Source organism: Eucyclogobius newberryi, unplaced genomic scaffold, assembly GCF_026437365.1.
Source record: "Eucyclogobius newberryi isolate DKJ021-1_F unplaced genomic scaffold, fEucNew1.0.hap1 SCAF_13, whole genome shotgun sequence".
NCBI lineage: Eukaryota > Metazoa > Chordata > Actinopteri > Gobiiformes > Gobiidae > Eucyclogobius > Eucyclogobius newberryi.
In genome coordinates, this window is record NW_027315757.1 from 12,237,464 (window position 1) to 12,257,677 (window position 20,214).

General features: G+C 39.4%; 1 protein-coding gene across 1 annotated transcript; it reads left to right on the forward strand.

The window, feature by feature from the left end:
* Positions 1-505: 505 nt before the first annotated feature.
* myo15aa (myosin XVAa) lies at positions 506-19,906 on the forward strand. Its single transcript, XM_072442638.1, has 66 exons — positions 506-872; positions 1,082-1,164; positions 1,306-1,369; positions 1,428-1,537; positions 1,663-1,737; positions 2,730-2,820; positions 2,939-2,944; positions 3,185-3,288; positions 3,371-3,434; positions 3,527-3,640; positions 3,717-3,878; positions 3,960-4,073; positions 4,191-4,249; positions 4,314-4,437; positions 4,498-4,593; positions 4,676-4,807; positions 4,879-5,004; positions 5,125-5,202; positions 5,295-5,449; positions 5,545-5,590; positions 5,662-5,786; positions 5,865-5,982; positions 6,047-6,222; positions 6,368-6,452; positions 6,535-6,588; positions 6,668-6,749; positions 6,892-7,022; positions 7,112-7,207; positions 7,444-7,679; positions 7,752-7,942; positions 8,278-8,350; positions 8,432-8,623; positions 8,714-8,829; positions 8,951-9,042; positions 10,577-10,691; positions 11,415-11,780; positions 12,419-12,477; positions 12,557-12,694; positions 12,774-12,810; positions 12,886-13,018; positions 13,104-13,197; positions 13,275-13,392; positions 13,464-13,579; positions 13,663-13,722; positions 13,792-13,867; positions 13,949-14,064; positions 14,145-14,263; positions 14,342-14,483; positions 15,274-15,385; positions 15,461-15,535; positions 15,939-16,141; positions 16,258-16,367; positions 16,445-16,508; positions 16,613-16,685; positions 16,971-17,044; positions 17,171-17,253; positions 17,364-17,494; positions 17,579-17,673; positions 17,763-17,840; positions 17,919-18,015; positions 18,087-18,247; positions 18,326-18,459; positions 18,808-18,941; positions 19,049-19,182; positions 19,400-19,540; positions 19,625-19,906. Exons 1-66 carry the CDS (start codon positions 546-548, stop codon positions 19,724-19,726), a joined length of 7,587 nt encoding a protein of 2,528 aa, XP_072298739.1. The 5' UTR covers positions 506-545; the 3' UTR covers positions 19,727-19,906.
* The last annotated feature ends 308 nt before the right edge of the window (positions 19,907-20,214 follow it).

Sequence of the window (20,214 nt, forward strand, 5' to 3'; positions counted from 1 at the left end):
CCTCGCCCATGCTGTCCTCTTCTATTCTCAGTTCGAACTTACGAATGGCCTCTTACCGATTACCCGACGGTTCCATTCTAACTCGTCCTGGAAGGGAGGAACCAACTCCTCAAAGTGCTGTGTCTTCCCCTGGGTTATCTGGTGCCTTAATGAATGCTAATATGCGGATGGCAAAGTTTCAGCTCCCCGGTGCATCATCATTGTTCCCACGAAACCAAACTGAGCCTTCTCCCCCTTCTCCCGCAGGGCCAATGGTCTCTGGTGCCTTACTTAGCACTGGACTTCGTGGGGCATCCTACAAACTTCCAGACACCTCCTTCCTAAGGCACCCTGGTTCTGTTGACACATCTGGGTCACGTTCCCTTGATCTTTCCAATGCCCTATCCAATCAGAACCTTCGGTCGGCCACATATCGCTTGCCGGATGGATCCCTAATGAATCCAAGGCAACAAACCTCAAAATCCAGTAACTTTGACTTTTCAAATGCTTTGTCAAAGAACCCCAATCTTCGCCAAGCTAAATATCGTCTTCCTGATGGCAATATAATGACCAGGCTTGGTGCTCCAAAAACTCCTGAACCCCGCAGCCTTAACTTATCAGGTGCCCTACAGAACGCTAATATTCGGGGAGCCTCCTACCGGTTGCCTTCTTATGCCATAGTGTCCCCACAAGTCCAAGGAGCAGGGCCTGGACAGCACTGGGCTCACGGCCCAGGGATGGAAGGGGTGGAAATGCAAGAGGGGTGGGCAATGTATGGAGATGGAGAGCTGCTGATCCCACACGATCTCAGAGGACAAAGGCAAATGGGACAGGATCAAGGACAGTTGAATCTGAGCAGGGAGGGAGAACCGGAGGGCAACTGGTATGACAAGGTAAAATAAATATTAAGCATTCATAAACATTCAAACGAGTGTTAATATTGCTACATACAGTCATTAGTTTGTTTAAATCATACAAATGTTACAATCGGCAGATCTGAATTCTTGGGAAATAATGTTTTTTGGTTAAATCAGATCAATTAAATCAAATATATGCTCTAAGTGGAATAACTGATGAAAATAACACTAGTTGTGTTTTGTAGATGTACTCTATCAGAAGCTTGTCAACAGTCACTCAAAGGGAAAAAAAAGAAGAAGATGGTGTGGAGGATATGACACAACTAGAGTAAGCTAATCAGGGTTCTGCCCTCTCACACTTAAAAAAAACCCTTCAGATTTCTGTATCCCTTAGTTATAAAAACTTAAGATTAAAATTATTTGGAGCCACATGAGTCTATTATGCTTATTATTATTATCTCTTATACAGGGAGATGCATGAAGAGGCTGTTCTGCTGAATATACAGAAAAGATTTCAGAGGGAGCTCATTTATGTAAGTATCTCTGTATAATACTACTGTGAAGACATTGGCTAATGATGTTTTCTGCCAGACATATATTGGGAGTATATTGGTGTCAGTAAACCCCTATAAGATGTTCAACATTTATGGAACAGACCAGGTGCTACTTTACAAGGGCCATGCTCTTGGGGAGAACCCTCCGTAAGTTAATTGTATTATAATTAAAAGTTCTAAGTTCATAGTGCACATTAAACATTACATAATGCTTTTGATCTTACTTGTTATGTAAAAAATGTTGTTTGTCCAATTCTGCCTTTTGTTTCTAGGCATTTGTTTGCCATAGCAAACGCTGCTTATTCCAAACTGATGGATGCCAATCATAACCAAGTCATTATAATAAGGTATTATTTCCACTTATTTGGACTTAAGCTCATGGACTTAGGCTCATAAAAAGTTCAAAATGATTAGAAAGGCATTAACCTTTTGTATTCATTTCACTATTATTTGAATATTACATTATTACACATTGTACACATTGTTTGTTTGTGGTAATGATGAAGATTCTGCCAGTAGACTATACAAGGGTTACCCTTGCAGTAGACATGTGAATGGAACTCAGGACATTTTCCATCTCCAGTTGACTTCGTCTTTGCAAATTCATGAGTTTCTGTCTGTGGTTTACTTGCCAGCAAACTTAATACAGACTCATCGTTCACTCCTGCCATGCTCTGTCTATCAGGCGTCTGTCAAAAACTGATCTCTTGAATGAGTAAAGCACACATGCATATAGAAACTGTAAACAAATATGCTAGAGCTGCACTTAGATGTAATCATATATAGTAGAGTTCAGTCATGTGCACCTGTACACACACATATGCTGTTCCAATTAGGCCACAAATGCCTCACATTAGTCTGAATGCCCCTGTAAGGAAAGCCCTGTACAGTCTAGGCCAGGATCATCTTTCTATCATGTGTGTACTGAGTGCACACCTGTCTTTTGTGCATGTGACCGTGAGCACGTGTGAAGGGGTAACTGAGGTCTGGTGTAAAGTGACCAATAATGCCCCAATTTCTAGCCAAGCAGTCCGTGAGTTGAAACCCAATACTGTAATGTGGTCATGGTGCCAATGTGCTTAAACAACAACACAGCCCCGCCCGTCTCTTTGGCCCTGCTTGCATAATGATGGCATTTAGGGTTAAGTTGTTGGCAGCATACCACATGTGTCTTTTACACTGCTGTTTGATACAAAAAATGAAAACATTTAGCCAGATTAAAGTTCAATACATTAAGTATGAATATATTCCAAAATCTTAAATTAATAACTTTGTAAATCTATCATTTATTACAGCCCTAAGGGTACCACTATTATTTTTCTGATGTGTTTATATTTAGTGGAGAAAGTGGCTCTGGGAAAACTGAGGCGACCAAACTAGTCCTTTGCTATCTAGCAGCAATTCAGCACACAAGTAATGTTGCCCAACAGGTATGTACACATTACACATTATAAACAGTGTTGTATTGTAAAATCTTTCCAAACCTATACACATTAAAACTCGTATCTCATTTTTAACTTATTTTGATGTTCACCTGACTCATCGAAGATTGAGGTAGTATGACCCCATTGCATGACTTGTGCCTCTCAACTTGTGATTAGTAGACCTCTGCGGGTTTTAGTGGTTGATTGCTTTATTTCTTTTTTTTTTATTCTTTTTTTTTTCAAATTAAACTGAATTAATCATTAGTCATTTTTGCTCAATTTGTATGGAATGGCTGTCTTTGTTACTAGCTTGTAGCAGTAAAGCTTGAATTTAAGTATTCTTTGTGGGCATTCTCCTTTTCTCTTTAAGATACTTGAGGCAGCTCCTCTGATGGAATCGTTTGGAAATGCCAAAACTGTGCGAAATGATAATTCAAGTCGTTTTGGAAAATACATTGAAGTATTTTTAGAAAAGTAAGAGTAGTAAAATTGCCGTTTTAGATGTGTAATTTCTGTATGTGTTTATTTATGTTTAATAGCTTTTGTTATTTTTTAGCGGAATGATCAGTGGTGCCATAACTTCTCAGTATCTGCTGGAGAAGTCTCGTATTGTCTTTCAGGTGACATACTTTGTCTTTGCCTGCTGCTTACCTTTGGAAATGTATGTGGTAGGTTATTTATTTAGATTAATGTAATGTATTTTTACTTCAAGGCCAAAGATGAGAGGAACTATCACATCTTTTATGAGATGTTGGCAGGTCTTCCATCACAGCAAAAGCGAGCTTTCTACCTACAGGGTGCTGAGACCTACTATTACCTCAATCAGGTAGACCCACACAAATCTACATTTTACAAAGTTTATGAACAACTCTCTGAAATGTATAGTGTTGCCTCTCATATAGGGAGGGGATTGTGGTATTGCAGGGAAAAATGATGCAGAAGATTACCGCCGACTCATTGCTGCCATGGAGATCCTTCACTTTGCTCCTGAGGACCAGTCTTCTATCTTCAGAGTTCTTGCTTCTATTCTGCATCTGGGAAACATCTTCTTTCAAAGACATGAGGTAACTTTTTGAGTTTCCATACTCTTTTTGCTCCTGTTTTTTCTTTTTTTCTTGGTGTCTCTGTATTCTGATGAATTGTAGGCTGATGGCCAGGAGGTGGCGACAGTGATCAGTGCCCAAGAGATCAGAGTGGTGTCGGAGCTTCTACAGATTTCTCCTGAAGGGCTGCAGAAAGCCATCACATACAAAGTAACGGTCAGTTTTGTTTTCATACTCTCTTAACTCTCTGCCCAATCACAAATGTTTGCAGTGAATTTAAAAAAACTGTTTTATATTATGCTACTAATTATTTTTTTTTGCACATTTCTTCAGGATACAATGAGGGACAGGATCTTCACCCCACTTACGGTAGAAAGTGCTATTGATGCCAGGTGAGAAAGAGCAAGTGTGGACAGCTTGAATTGGTGTTATTATTAACTGTTTGTACTTTCTCAGAGATGCAGTTGCCAAGATCCTGTACTCACTGCTCTTCCACTGGATAACGGAAAAGATCAACTCTCAGGTGTACCCCCATCAGCACACACTGTCCATCTCTATCCTGGACATTTACGGCTTTGAGGTACGTATGATGTTTATCACAATTATTATACACTTTTGTTTCTAATACTTTTTGTCCCAGGACTTGGCCTTTAACAGCTTTGAGCAGCTATGTATCAATTATGCAAACGAATACCTGCAATTTTTCTTCAATCGGATCATTTTCAGAGAAGAACAGGTAAGCTAACAAGTCACAATTTCAGTTCCGTTGTGATGGCGTGCACCAAATACATCAAAGACCTTTGGTGTTTTTCATTCAGGAGGAATACAGCAGGGAACAAGTTCCCTGGCAAGACATCCCATTTAGCGACAACCAACCCTGCATTGACCTTGTAGCTGCAAAGCCTCATGGGATACTAAGGATTTTAGATGATCAAAGCTGTTTTCCTCAGGTAGAAACAAAAAAATACATTGAAAAAAATATATATTATGCTAATTCCCTTTCATTTAAATGGCTTGTCAGGCAACAGACCACACCTTTCTACAAAAATGTCATTATCATCATGTCCACAACCCACTATACATCAAGCCAAAAATGCCTACTCCTGAGTTTAGTATCAAGCATTATGCCGGTCGAGTCACGTATCAGGTATGTAGTCATTCACATCACATTCATTCATCTGTATGATCTTAGGACAGGTCTGTCAGCCTTCTACCCATACACAATAAATAGCATTATGTTATGTAATTGTCTCGCTTATTGAAACAGGTTTATAAGTTTCTTGATAAGAACTATGATCAGGTCCGGCAAGATGTTATTGATCTATTCATTCAAAGCAAGAATAAGGTGAATCTAAGGTTAACATCTGCACAGTGCATAATCCAAGAATAAATTACGTATCTTATATAAATGTGACACTTTTGTGACACACTCTGTAGATGGTGTCCAACATCTTTGTGGCACACCTCGAGTTCATAGGCCAACAAAAGGCTCACAAGAGGAAGAGCAGCACAGTGACCCGAAAATACCAAGCTTCCACCGTCAGCAGCAAGTTTCAGCAGTCACTTCTCGAGCTGGTGGAGAAGATGGAGAGGTAAGGAACATTTTATGGTTTTGAACGTTTGTTTTGAGTGTACATTTCTTATTTTTTATTGTTGTTTTTTGTTTGTTTTGCTTTTTATTGTTCAGATGCAATCCCTTTTTTGTGCGCTGTATCAAGCCAAATAATCTGAAGGTAGTGTATTGATCAATAAATATGGTTTAATTTACTTCTTTTGTTTGTTAGCTTACCAATATTTTTTATAGGAACCAAGTGTGTTTGAGGAGGAACTGGTCAGCCACCAGCTTAGACATTCTGGTATCCTAGAAACAATTAGGATCCGGAGAGAGGGATATCCCATCAGAATGCAGTTTGATGTATTTCTCTTTAGGTATTACGCCTTTTTAAACATGTGGTCTCATTTATACTCCTTCTTTTGCTTAACCCTAAGTTTGTGGTTGTTTTGAAGGTACAAGTCTCTGGTGGGGGTGCATCAGATTCCTGCAGCAAATGGGGACAACTGTGTGATAATGTTGAGTAAACTGTGTCCACTCCGACCAGGACTGTACCATGTGGGAGTGACAAAGGCAAGTCACAAAGGCATACATGTCGATGGAGCTTTATTACTATTCAACATTTGCTGAACTTTAGATCTTCCTGAAAGAAGACATTTATCAGTTGTTGGAGTGTAAACGAGAGCGCTCTCGTCACCTTGCTGCTCTCACCCTGCAGCGCTACACCCGCATGTTCTTCGTCCGAAAACGCTATACGGAATTTCGCGACAGAATGATCCTGTTCCAGGCCCGGTCCCGAGGTTTTCTCGCCAGGTGCTTTATTAATTCATTCTTTAGTTCTCTTCTTTTGGCTCTGATACAGTAAATAATATGTTTGTGGATACATACTTTTTATCACTTGGTTTACAATTTGGATTGTAAGTTTTAAAATAAGTGTAAATCATTATTGGTTTTCTAGGAAGCGTTATATGAAAATGAGAGAGAGTCTGGTTCGTTTTCGATCCTTAGTCCATATGTATGTGAATCGCAAACAGTACATCAAGGTACTTTCTGATAATAATCACAAATTAGAGCCACATTTGTATGCAACTGGAATTAAGATTTTTTCATTTTATTTATTTGCAGAGAAAGTTTGAGGCAAAAAGGAAGGCAGAAGAGGAAAGAAGGAAAAAAGAATTGGTAAAAAAAAGAAAGAAAAAAGATCAACACAAAACTGAGCTGAGTTTTGTCTTTTCAATAACAGTTTCTGCTCTTTCAGGAGCTGACAAAACGGGAGGTGGTCAACGTCACACACCTGGTGATCCCTGCAGAGCTGGGAGCATTACTGCAGACATCAGGAGGTTAATGTCCACCTATTTGCTTTATTGTATAATCCCATTGAATTTATACAGCTATTTATCCCACCAGGTTACTGTCTTGCACTGTTGTAAAATGCAATTGTTTTGAACATCTTGTACCATTTTATTTCTGTTTTGTTTCCAGCCAGAAGGGAGCTGCACTCAGATTGTCTGGCTCTCCTTCAGGCTCCTCATATTCAGGAACAAGCTCAACTCACTCTGCCTTTGGACATCAATAATTTCACTTTCTATCGCTATGTTCAGATTCACTTCAAGGTGACTTTTCAAATACAGTGTGACAGCTATGAATGCAGCTTTATACTCTTTATATCACAGGCTGTGTTTAATTGTATATCTTTTTCTAGCAACCAAAATTTGGTATGTTGATGGCACCACTAGAGACTCCTTTAACCCGAGTAGAGGATGACCTTAAAGGTGAAGCTCTCCAGCTCTTTATTATGGTAATAGTTGTATTCATTACAGTATTTAATGCTCTCTATTTTTTGTCCATTTTATCACAGTTCCGTACTTTTATCAGATATTAGTATATTCAGTTTCATTAAAATAAAATAAGTTTCATTCAAATTCATTAAACAATATCGTCTACATTTTACTACCACTTAAAGATTGTTGCAGTACATTCTGACTGTTTGGTTTTATTATCTATAATCTTCTCTTATTGAACTTGCACATAAAGGTTTTGCGGTTCATGGGGGACCCTCATCTGAATGGAGCACAGGAGAATATGTTTGGTAATTACATCATCCAGAGAGGTATAATCCTGCCTGGTCTACGTGACGAGATCTTTGCCCAGGTGGTCAATCAGGTTTGGAGAAACAGCAATCCTGACAACTCCGAGAGAGGCTGGCTGCTCCTGCTGGGATGTGTATGTAGCTTCAGCCCTTCTGCCAAGATGGACAAATATCTGCTCAAGTACGAGGTTTCATATTTTAAAAGAAAATTGTTCCATTATGGATTATAACTAATACATCTTTTTCACTCCAGGTTTGTTTCGGATCATGCTCCTGCCGGTTACCAGGCCATGCTGCAGCACAGGTTGATCCAGGGTGGACAGAAGACACAGTTAAGCCCTGGAGATGGAACAGAAATGGCCCGCACGTACCCTCTGTCGCTGCTCGAGTGGACAGCCAATAGAAAGAAGGCCAACATGGCGCTACACGTGCACTGTTTGGACGGTGAGCCACATGACCAGAATGGAAACAGCGCTATCATTTATGTCATTTTAAAAGGTGTCAATTACTATATAAGAGCAATGAAGGTGTGTTGTTAAATGTATTTTGTCATATTATATTTAGTAAACAGTCTTTTCCACTTCCAGTACTCAGTTTGCCACAAGCAATTATTTCAGGTATCAGTTACTCCACAAACTCATTCATAATTTATTGCCTGTCAGGATCAGGTGACATGGGCTCATTGCTCTCTGCTTTTAAACTCCATAAGTCAAAACATTTAAAATTTGGCAATTGCCCATAACATTTAATTTTTTTCTTTATTCCCATTTCTGTTTCAGGTGGGTCATTCTTATGTCCAGTGCACTCATGGACCAGTGGGGAGGACATAGCGGGAGACATTTTGAGACACAGGTGCCAAGACAATTTGTAAAAGCGTTTTGGGTACGTACACTACATTATCTATGAATGATTTTGAACTACATGTTGTTATAGGGGTGTGTCTGACTGGTGGAAGGGGAGCTCTGTCTTGATGAAGGAGCACGGTCAGTGGGCCGAGTTGGCGGGCCACGATTATGTGATGGACCTTATTGCAGACCTGGAGCTTCCCTCTCACTTTCCAAAACAAAAGAGTTACTTCATAATCAGCACAGATGACCCAACAAAAGTCAGAGCGAATGCTGGCTTGTAAGCATACTCTACATAAAAGTTAATTTCAAAGAAATGTATGTACAGTACATACATACATTAAAAATCGTATATATGTTTACCTTTTAGTGCTATGGTTGGCAGTGGCTTTGACTCAGATGAGGAAATGTCTCCTTTCTCCTTGGCCGAAGGAGGGAACAGACCAACTCGTAGCCTGCCTGACTCTGATGGCTACTATAGTCATGGTGCCTACATTACAAATACATTGTATCACATCAAAATATTATTTCTTAACATATACAAAGATATATAAATTAGCTTTTGAGTTTTGTGTTCATATATATATATATATACATATGCCAACAGAATTGGATGGCTTCAGCGATGATCAAACACAAAGAGGGATGGACCGCTATTTGGACTCTCTGTTTGACCCGGTTCTGTCCGACAGTAGTGCTGTGAGTATATTATAGTCAACCTACTGGCCTTTTCAGTTATTTTTGTCTAGCAATGTATTCCATATTGGTAACTTATCTTCTGCCCAAAACCGCAGCTCACTTTTAAAAGTCACATTACATTTTTAATATTCGCAATAGAGAGAGCCTTGACAAGTGTTGTGTTACAATAAGCTGGAAACACAACGTTTAGGAGCGATAATTATTTGAGCAATATATTTATAATAAGAGTAAATAGAGTTAAATTCTAGCTATAGTGCCTCTTGAAATCTACATGATACAGAAGGTATCATGTAGGTATCATGCATTGCTGTATTATCACTTAAGATACCGATTTCCCCCTCTTGCACTCAAATATTACTTCTATGCTATAATGTTTTTTACTATAATTTTAAAGATTTTCCTTGCCCGAAATCTTTATTTGGCTGGACAGCTATAAGATAAGATAAGATAAGATAATCCTTTATTGTCCCACATGGGGAAATTGAATTGATGCAACGCAGGTAGATACAGAGGTAGATACAGAAGAAAAGAACAGATCACTTATAGGAAGTTTGAAAAACACTCTCAGTAGAAGATCTCCTATAAACAAAAACTCCTATAGACAAAACCTCCCATTTCCCAACAAGGGATGGAGGGGAAAAAAAATAAATATAGTGTGAAATGGGGCGAGTGAGAGAACAGACAAAAGCGAGCACCATTCATAATATTTTCAATACTATGTCGTATTGGTTTCTAAACTGGCTGTATTTATAATAGCAGGTATTTTGATGTCGTGTTTTGTCCACTCCAGTTAAGCTGTGTGTGTGAATGGAGTAAAGAGATGATAGACGGCTTGGCCATGTGACCTTGGCTCTGTTGGCGTAGGAATGGAACAGACTTTATCACCTGGTTAGAAGGATGATTGGGTTACCAAGCCTCATACCGTATCTGACTAGAACAGCAGCGTACATGCAGTATTTTAAATTGGAGAAATATGAAGGACACAAGCATGGAACAGTGGCTTTTATGGACATATCTTTGTGGACTTTTGATATGAAATTACATCAAATTTAGGTTTTTGTAAGTAAGTGAGTTATTCTGTTTTGGTGTGAAAGAATGCATTATTACTTACAAGGTTTCACTTTGACCAGTAGTTTATTAGTTTGCTGGCAAAATATCCAATGTAATTTGATTTTTGATAACAATGTTCTGTAATAATGAAATAATAGATTTGCAGCAGTGTCTGGGTGCAGCAATGTAAAAAATGTTTTAATGTTAACATTTTTCAATATGCAGAATCTTAAATTAACCAGTACAGCACATGCTTAAAAAAAGATTGCTACTTTGGAAAGTTTATTTTAGGTAAGTTTATTTGTAGAGCACAATCCGTAAAGAAAGTAATTCATAGTGATTTACAGAACAAGATATATGGGTTGAAATTATAATACAAACCATTAAAAACCTAAATAATAAATATATTTTAAAAGAGAAGAATGCGGATAAATTACTTTTAGTCATACTATTTTATGTAATGAATTATGTGTGTGCACTTCAGGACATGGAAAGATCATTGTCATCCAGATTGAAAGGAGGAGGTGGCATTGGCATCACAGAGGAGGAAAAAGGAACCAGAGCACCTCGGCCGTACCCACCAGGAATACACCCCGGAGGTAAACGCTGCGTATAGTTTTTCTTCTGCATTAAAATATTTAGCTTGCTCTATGTATTTTAAAACCAAATACACTTACACTGAATTTGCCATTCCTTTCAGCAAGCTATTAGTGAGTTTGTGATAGATGATGGTGTTTGAACTAATTAATGTAATTGAATGTAATGTGTTTTCTTACTCATGATACTCAAAAAGCAGTGCATTATAAAGTGTAAAGAGCCATTAATACAGCTGGCCAAACTTTATCTGTCACTTAGAGGCTGTAATGAGCAGTCTGGCAACATCTATAATGCATGGGCGTTCATTCACTGTAACCACAGATGACTCATTTAACCTTGGCCCATAGGGATCTGTCATTGTCTGTCTCCTTCATTCTCCTCTGAGTCTTCTCCACAGCACTTCAAAGTGAGGTAGTACTTTGAAGTCTGACTAACTAATTTATCCATGTTGTAGCTGTTGTGTACATGAGAGGTTATTTAAGATAGATGTTTTGGCATTAAAAACATGTCTACCGAAGATAGAATCCTGCATACTGCAAGCATACATTTAAATTTAAAGTAATATTATTTTACATACACATCCTTTATTCTGTAATTATGTTAATTATCTTGATAATATTCTACTTGAAATGGCAGTGACCAGACCAATTGAAACCTACTGAACGTTTTACAGTTTAAAGCTTAAATGACCACTAATGTTGAGTTGTTACCTGTGGATCCTCAAGCTGTGCCAGTGCTCCCAGTAGCAGGGGGAATGATGCCTCCCATCCCCACAATGCCAATCCCCTCCCACCACCACCACCACGAACAATACCAGCAACAGCAGCAGCAGCCGCCGCAGCCGCCATCGGAGCCAGAGCCGCCCCAGTACCACCAGTACAACCAACCACAGCTGCCCCGCCAGAGGACTCTCACTTCTAACACCCCTCCCTCCCATGTCTCACCCTCCTCATCACCCCCCCGTGCACCCCCCTCTGCGGCAGCTCAGCTCCCAGACACTGATCTCTGGAGTGTGCCGGGGCTGTCAGGAATGGGCGCTCTCCCCTCCACGTCTGTAGTTCCTGGGTTACCTGTGATGACAGGTGTGCCAGGTACAAAAACCCAGGTTGTCTTGCATGTTTGGCCTGAAGGCGTGCTGCAGTGCTTCAGAAAAGGATTATTGGACAAACACTGTTCTGTATGCGTGATCTGTTTGAAATACAGTGGCAAGAAGAAGTTTGTAAAATGTTAAAAAAAATACCTGTGTTTGGGAAAACTATAAAATGTGATCCCAAATTGCTTCATCTATGTCTGGGGTAATCCATGTCTATTGAATTTATTATGTATGTATTGAATACTCATGTTGAATGTTCAACCCTAACACAATCAAGCGCATAACCCACCTCAGCAGCCATCCAAACTGGATTACTTCTGGAGCAGTGTTCAGAAAGAACTTGTGTCTTCCCCAGTGTCTAGAGTTTAAGTCATACATAGATAACAACAAATTAATTTCAGTTAGTGTTCATCTGGGTCAATTTGGAGTGGAGGAACTTGAATTGTGAAAGGCATATGGCAAAAACATGAAAAATAAGGCTGATTTGGAGGCTGAAGGCTTTTTTAGTCATTTTAGTCACACAACATTTAGTATTACCCTTGATTTTGAACCCTCTTAGATCACATTTTATACCAAACTCCCATTGCCACGTTTTTCATATATTGCCTTGTACTGTACATGTTTTGTCTGCATTAGAACAAACGGTGCTGACTCAACAACAGCAAGCCATCATCAACCAGCAGGCTATTATCTTGGTATGTCACTACGTTTTGAATAATACACGAAAAATGAGGATGAACTAGATGCATTTCCATAACTGTGATTCTGTTGAAGGCTCAGCAGATGACGATGCAGGCCATGGCGATTCAGCAGCAGATGTTGTCTTCCTTTCCTCCATCTACACCAGCTCCCCAGTCACCTCCCACACACCATCACACATACTCTCCACAGCGCTCCCACACAGCCAGCCCTGTCAGTAAACATCATTATACCGTGTGAATGTAGTGTTCTTATGACAGTCGATGACCATTTCACACTTTGATGTTTGCAGACAAAAGAGAAGGAAGGATCACTCGTCAGGGCGAGCAGTATGTTTTAGTCAAAAGTTGTTTGCGTTTTGATTGCATTGATTCATTTGTCCAAATCTGAAATAATCTGTTCAGGCCAAACACGTGGTCCGCCTCCCGAGGATGTGGTACGCTCTAGCACTAATAACAGTGAGCGCGCAGAGCCCAGCCACGATATCAAAGACATTATCAAACAGCATCAGCCAGCGGGTCCAACGTCGTCCTCTGGGTCAGCCTCGCAAAACCTCTGAAAAACATTAGCACACAGGACGTTTTGTAAAGCTCAATGTTTCTGTGAATATTTTCAATTTTAGAAAAGGTGACAGTAAGGTTTTTGCAAAAAAGTCAGACCCTCATGATGAAGCAATGGAGATCCTCAAAGACCAAATGGCAAACCCACCACAACCGGTATATCATATTTTAACACATATTTACCTCTATAAATGCACAAAGGAGGGCAATGCAAACATTTTATTTCCTACTAGACTTCAAGAAAACCGTCACCCACTCAACAAAAAGAAGACGGATTGAAAGCCACAAAAACAGTCAAGGCACACTCTAATGGCATCTCTACTGTACCTGTAAGCCCCGCCCCTGCTCCAGGTGAGCTAATGTCACTAGTATGGGAAAAAAGCAAAAACAAGCTAAATCTGCAACACGCTCCTCTTATCCAGTCTCTCGAGAGCTGCCCGTAGAGGAAGTGGCCGTTCAGACCCAACTGCACAGTCGGAGCAGTGACGATTATTACACTTATACCAATGTGCCTTGGAAGCTCTACATGAGGAAAGAGGTATTGTTCTTAACCTATTTTTTGTGTATTTCATATTTTAAACATTCTTTGACAAAGTGACCAAAGCTGTTTAATTTCTGTAGGTTTTTTATCCTAAAGAGACATTCAACAACCCACTTGTTTTGGACCTGTTATTTAGACAAGTAATTATTCTTTGATTATATTAACACAATGACAGTCGGTTTACTTCCTTAATGTTTATCTGTGAATAGGTTGTGCATGATACTCAGTCAGAGGCCTGCATTCGCATCACCCAAGAGGAGAGGCAGAACATGAGAGCTCTTTTTGGTACAAACAGCTACTTTCTTGGCTAAAATTCATTTAGAAAAAACATGTTACTTTATCCCTTTGACTTTTTCCCCACAAAAGCTGAACACAAAGTCGATCAGCCTCTGGAAAAGCATGACGACAGTGTGAAGAAGAAGGTGGTTACCATGGCCAAAGATTCCTGGGAGATCTATTTTTCCCGACTTTTCCCAGCTTCTGTAAGTTTATTATCACTTTTGCTAAACGTTACTTGGCACAAATGGGGCTACAGACAGATGTGAATATGTGTGTCTTTCAGGGCAGTGTAGGGACAGGAGTGCAGGTGCTCTCGGTCTCTCATAAAGGCATCAAACTGTTGAAGATGGTGAGGAGCAGCTCTAATGCCCCAGACTACTTCCGAGTACTCCGACCATACAAGTGATGTGACCGACTCTCAGTTCACCCAATGTTTTGACCTCATATTCTCACACGCTTCCTGTTCCTGTGTCTCTGCAGGTACTCGGACATCCTGTTTGTGTCCATTCCGTCTAATAACATGCTGGAGTTCAATTTGACCAATGAAAAGCTGATCTTGTTCTCTGCCAAAGCCCCACAAGTCAAACATATGATTGACTATTTCCTCACAGAGCTCAAGAAGGTCAGATGCCTGTTTAAATTGCCCGTTTTATATATGAACAAATGTAAATAGGAACAAAATTCTAAAACAAGTGAAATAAAAGGTTTTATACTTGAAATAAATATCCGGACTTCAGATGACTTCACATTATATAGGCCTTAATGTTTTTTTTGTTATTTTATTTTCAATTTTAATTTTAAAGGCGCAATGGACGATTTTTCGGCAATTTGAGAACGCAGGTTGAAGTGCGCATGCGCCCTCCCCGTACGGACTGATACAACACACACGTGCGTTTGTTTATTAGCGCGACGGATCACATCGCATCTCTCGTCTCCTGTAGATTTCTGTCCACTTCTGAGTCAGCTCGAACTGTCTTTCTCCATCTTCATTTTGCCCCGTACACTGAGGGAACTATATTATGATAGATCCATGCCCTTAGGCACGCGGAAACGTGGGGACGAGCCGCACGCGGCTGCAGGTGAGTGGTAGGTGCGTTTTATGATTGATACGTGGCAGGACTAATCGGCAGTCCACGCCACGAGGAAATAAGACTTAGATCGTCCATTCAACCTTTAATTTTAATTTTAATTTTTACAAGCACATACATAGCTTGTTCACTGGCCTTGTCACCAATAGAAATCTGTAGATTTTACTTTGAGCATTATGTAACCAATAGGGAGCATGACATTTTCATCTTTTACAAGACAATTGTTCAGAAATTAAAAAACAAGTACCAAATGTAACAATTGATTTCATTCGATTATTTTGGCATTCATGAGCTTCTAAATGATGATGTTTATGTTATTTTTAGGACTCTGAGTATATTGTAGCTGTAAGAAACTACATTACTGAAGACAGAAACCTCCTCAGCTTCCACAAAGGAGACATTATCAAACTACAGAACATGAATGGCCTTGACTCTGGTGAGACACACGTTTCTCAGTGTCGACTGTCTTATGCTTCTCTTTGCTTAATGTTTTGCATCTGTCATTGTTCAGGCAAATCTTACGGCTGCATAGTAAGAAAGAAGGTCATGCTTCTCGAGGAGTTAAAGAGGGACACTCCGGAGTTTGGTGGGTTTCTGAGCATTTAGGAGTCGCTTTGCTGTGCTATGATTTCCTCTTTTATTAAATGTGTTTTATTTCTTAGCATGTTTTTCAATAAGAAAATGACAAAAACATAACATTATTAAGAATGCTTAAAAAGCAACCTGTCAGGTACTATTCGTTGTCAGGTACTATATACTTTTACTCTTTAATGTAAATAGATGGGCATCACCAGTTCACCACTCATTTTGGCAAACTTGTCCAATATGTTTGCTGAAAAATATTTCTTATTATTTGAACATCTATCGTTGGTCGAGTTTGACAATTTGCTGCATATCCTTTCCCAGTCTTATTCCCCTTTCATGAGACATTTTCCTATCCTAAAAATGCTTATGGGCCAAACTTGTTTTTGCTGTCTGTTTACTAACAGGCTGGAGATTTGGTGCTGTCTTTGGGAAGTCAGGAGTGTTTCCAAGTGAATATGTTCGTCCTGTGGCTGCCCCAGACTTTCTGGTTCTCCCTCCAGAGAGAGTGGAACCTCGGGACAGACAAGGGCGGGTCGCTGCCTCTGCTGCTGTTGCCGTAGCAATGGGTTCAGCAGTAGCGGCTCATGAGCTTGACATCTCTACTCAGGTCCATAATAATTTTATTCATGAACACAGTTTTATGATTTACTACTGATCTTGTCAAATGTTGGTCCTATTCATACAAAAGGAGCTGTTCATAAATGTAAACTGCATCTGCTTTAGGCCGAAATGTTTGGAGAAAGCATTGATCTGGATGATCTGCCTGTGCACAGCACTCAGTATAACATGTCTGAGTTTGCCAAGAAATACTTCAGAGAGGTGCAGAAGAACAGGTCAGACAACATACGAGCTTCTGCAATATAAAATGTCACTAAATCATGATGTAAACTTTTGTTGACACTGCCCATAGTGATCAGAAAGCCAAGAAAGGAAAAGAGCTTCGAGATCCGGCTGATATGGTCAAATTCTCAAAGGTAAACAAGACAGCATTTCTTGCAAATACTGTATATGAACATTTGAATATCTCTTAATGTCATCCTTAGTGTATTAATAATTAATAATATAATTGTTTTATTAGTCCCCAATACATGAATCCCTGATTGACTTCTCAGACAGTGGAATGAATCGAGTGGCCACAGATATCTTTTTAGGTGAGTAAAACCCTCGTGCTGTCTTTGGGTCTGGACGACCCACAGACATCTGTGGTAGAACGCCTCCCCTCTCCCGCCATAATATAATATAATTTTATATTTTTCATTTTTTGTTTGTGTTTGTTTGTTTTGTGTTTGTTTTTGTCATTTTATGTTTAAAGCATAAAGAGTAAAAAAGAAAAAGTGTTTTTAACCGTTGCACTATCTTTGAGGGTAGCACGAGTGTTAAAAAAGAAATGCAATGGAGATAGTTGCATGATATTTTAAATTGTATTTAATTTACAGCCATAATGAAGTTCATGGGAGATTATCCTCTAAAAGGTTTGACTGAACAAGAAGTGGTCACCGCCATTCTAAAGGTAATGATGAAAGAAATGTCAAATGTCCAAGCTAAAATACATAATATAATATAACACAGTTATAAAATGTGTTTAAATCTACATTTACCGTAATAATTTACATAAAATCCAATACATTGTCACCAGCTAAGCGGTGAGCATGGTCTGATAAAGGATGAAGCCTATTGCCAAGTGATGAAGCAAGTCACAGCCAACACCAGCGCCAAACCGTAAGACAAACTTTACATTACAATGTTTCTCTATTTCTATTTCAAGCCTGAGAACAACATTCAAGACGTGAGCGATGTCTTGAAGTATTGCTTTATATTTGTGAGTTTAGGGAAAGTTGTCAGAAGGGGTGGAGGCTGCTGTACGTAATGACAGCTTTTCATCGCTGCTCTGATGTTATGAAGCCTTTCCTGATGAAGTTTCTACTGGACGCATGTTCTGGTCCTGGTGTTCAGTACCAAGGTACAGCAAAACAAATAGTCCATCCTTTCCTTTCAGATACACATTCTTAAAGTACAATAACTATGACTTATGACTTTGTTAAAGGTATCGCAAAAGCCTGTGAGCAGAATCTGCGCAGGACTTTTCAATATGGTGGACGTATCCACTATCCAAACAACATGGAAATCAAAGCCATGCTGGTAAGGACATTTCTGACACATTGGACACTGACGCACATTTTTTCTTGTGTAATAGAAAATGTTACCTTCTTATTTTTGTGGGTTTGCAGGCAGGGAGGAGCTCCAAGAGGCAGCTTTTCCTGCTGCCCGGTGGGATTGAGAGACACCTAAAAATCAAGACATGCTCTGTAAAACATTCTAAAATCAATCACAAATGAGTTTGATTCAGTTTTAGGTTCATTTGATTCTAACTGAACTCGTTTTAGGTTGCTTTTGATGTCATTGAAGAGCTTTGTTTTGAGATGGAGCTGCACAGGGAGGAAGCTTTGGATGAATATGCTGTCTTTTTAGTCACACACAAAGGTATGAAGAGCAAACAATGTCATTCCTTATCTAGATGTTGATGTTTGATATTGAACTACAATGCGTTGCAGGTCAGAATGTGCGCCCCCTAAACAAGCGCGAATACATCCTGGACATTACTACAGATGCCGAGACGGTGGATGCCAACTACAGTCTGTGGTTCAGAAGAGTTATATGGAGTTTGCAGCTAAAGCTAGACAATGAACTTTATGTTAACATGCATTACAACCAGGTATGCAACACATATATTGTACCCGATATTGTATGAAAAAATATGTTGCATTGTTTTAATTTTCTTTTGCTGTTTTAGGTGTTGCCAGACTACTTGAAAGCTTTGTTAAGTGTGGTCCCTCAGGGTAAAGTTAGTGATCAGCATCTTCAGCAGATTGCAAGATTATCAGCCCTACAGCATCGTGCCAAAGATACTATCTACCTGCCATCCTTGTAAGCACATATTCTAGACATGCAAAGCCCTCGAACAGTGGTTCTAAAACCATCTAAGAAAAGGACCACCAGATCTATAGGATGAAGCCAGACTGTATCAGGTTTAAACTAGAGCCAAACCATTGGACTCAACAATTATGATAGTCGTTCTAAGTGAGTACCAACCCAAAGGTGGATAGAAAATAAAAATGTGTCTTTAAATTAAACAAAACAACTAGAACTTCACATACCACCAGCAGTACCTTTACTACAGTTTGAGAACCACTGTTCCAGATTGTAAAATGTACATTTACTGTTTTGTCTCACCCTAACCCTGTTTTAATACATTTGAATTTTATTACTCTACAGTCGTGAAGTGCAGGAGTCTGTCCCCCCACAATTTTACTCCAAACAAGGTTCCCAGCCTTGGCTGAACATGGTAACTCAACACATGCAGCACGTCCAGCCATTAAACCCCCATCAGGCTCGAGCTCAATTTTTGGGTAAATTTCTTCCCACTGTATTGGTTAGGGGGGTTTAATAATAATACACGCTTACACACATGCTATACTTTTTTCTTAACATCACAATCATTTTTTTTTATCCCCAGGCCTGGTCAGTGCCTTCCCTATGTTTGGCTCCTCGTTTTTCTACATTCAGAGTTCCAGTTCTGCTTCTGTCCAAGCTCCGTGCATCCTGGCCGTAAATCTGAATGGACTACACTTCCTCAACAAAGACACTCATGTAAGAAAACAAATCATGTTTTAATGTCATGAGTATTCACAGTGAATATGGAATATCGTTTTTACATAGACATTTAGGCAAGGATATGGCTCCCCCTGTTGGGCGTGCTAAATATACTATTTTCAATTCCACATAATGATGGCATAGTCTTCACTTGATAGTATCATCATTATGTTGGATGTTTTACCACTTAACATGTAACAACTTTTTTAAATAGGAGGCTATGGTGCGTTTCCCTCTGAAAGAAGTCCAGTCGACCCGGACCCAGAGACCCACTTCTGGCTCTAGTTATCCATATGTTGATATCCTGATTGGAGACCTGTTAAATCAGAGGATCACACAGCTACAGTTAGAGCAGGTATGTGTTCAGTATAGAAGTACTGTTATTGTTCATTTTTTTTATTGTTGCAACTCAACTATATCTGTTACTTTTTACATTTAGGGCTTGGAGTTATGTCGAGTCGTTGCAATGCACATGGAAAACCTGCTGTCAGTGAGAGAAAAGAGACTTACTCTGCCCCCCAGTGAGATCACCCTGCTGTAGTGCACTTCTTACATATCTACCTCTAAATTAGAATCAAGTATTTTTCTGATTAATAATTACGTTGTCCTATACTAAATTTGCGTCCAGTTTTACATCTATTTCACTAAACCATAGTCAAAATACTGATATGTGATGTATGAATATGGCTCTTAACTTAAAGCTGCAGTACCAGTTTTAGCCAAAAAATGGACTAAAACAATCTTATGTCTTCCCCCCCTTTTTTCATTATCAATGTTTTTATTGCACTAAATAAACTGACTGTAAGCGGCTTGCATCTCCACAAACCTGACACATACTTGGCCTGGACAAGCCTCCTCCGATTTTTTTTTCATGGAAAAGTTGTTTCTTTGGCTAATGACTAATATTCCACGTACGACATAAAACAATATCCCTGGAGAATGTTCTGCTTTTAATTTTCTATTTCCATGGGATCATGCAAGAGACGTGCCACCTCCAGAAAGTTACTGACTGTTCCTTTAACAGCTTAT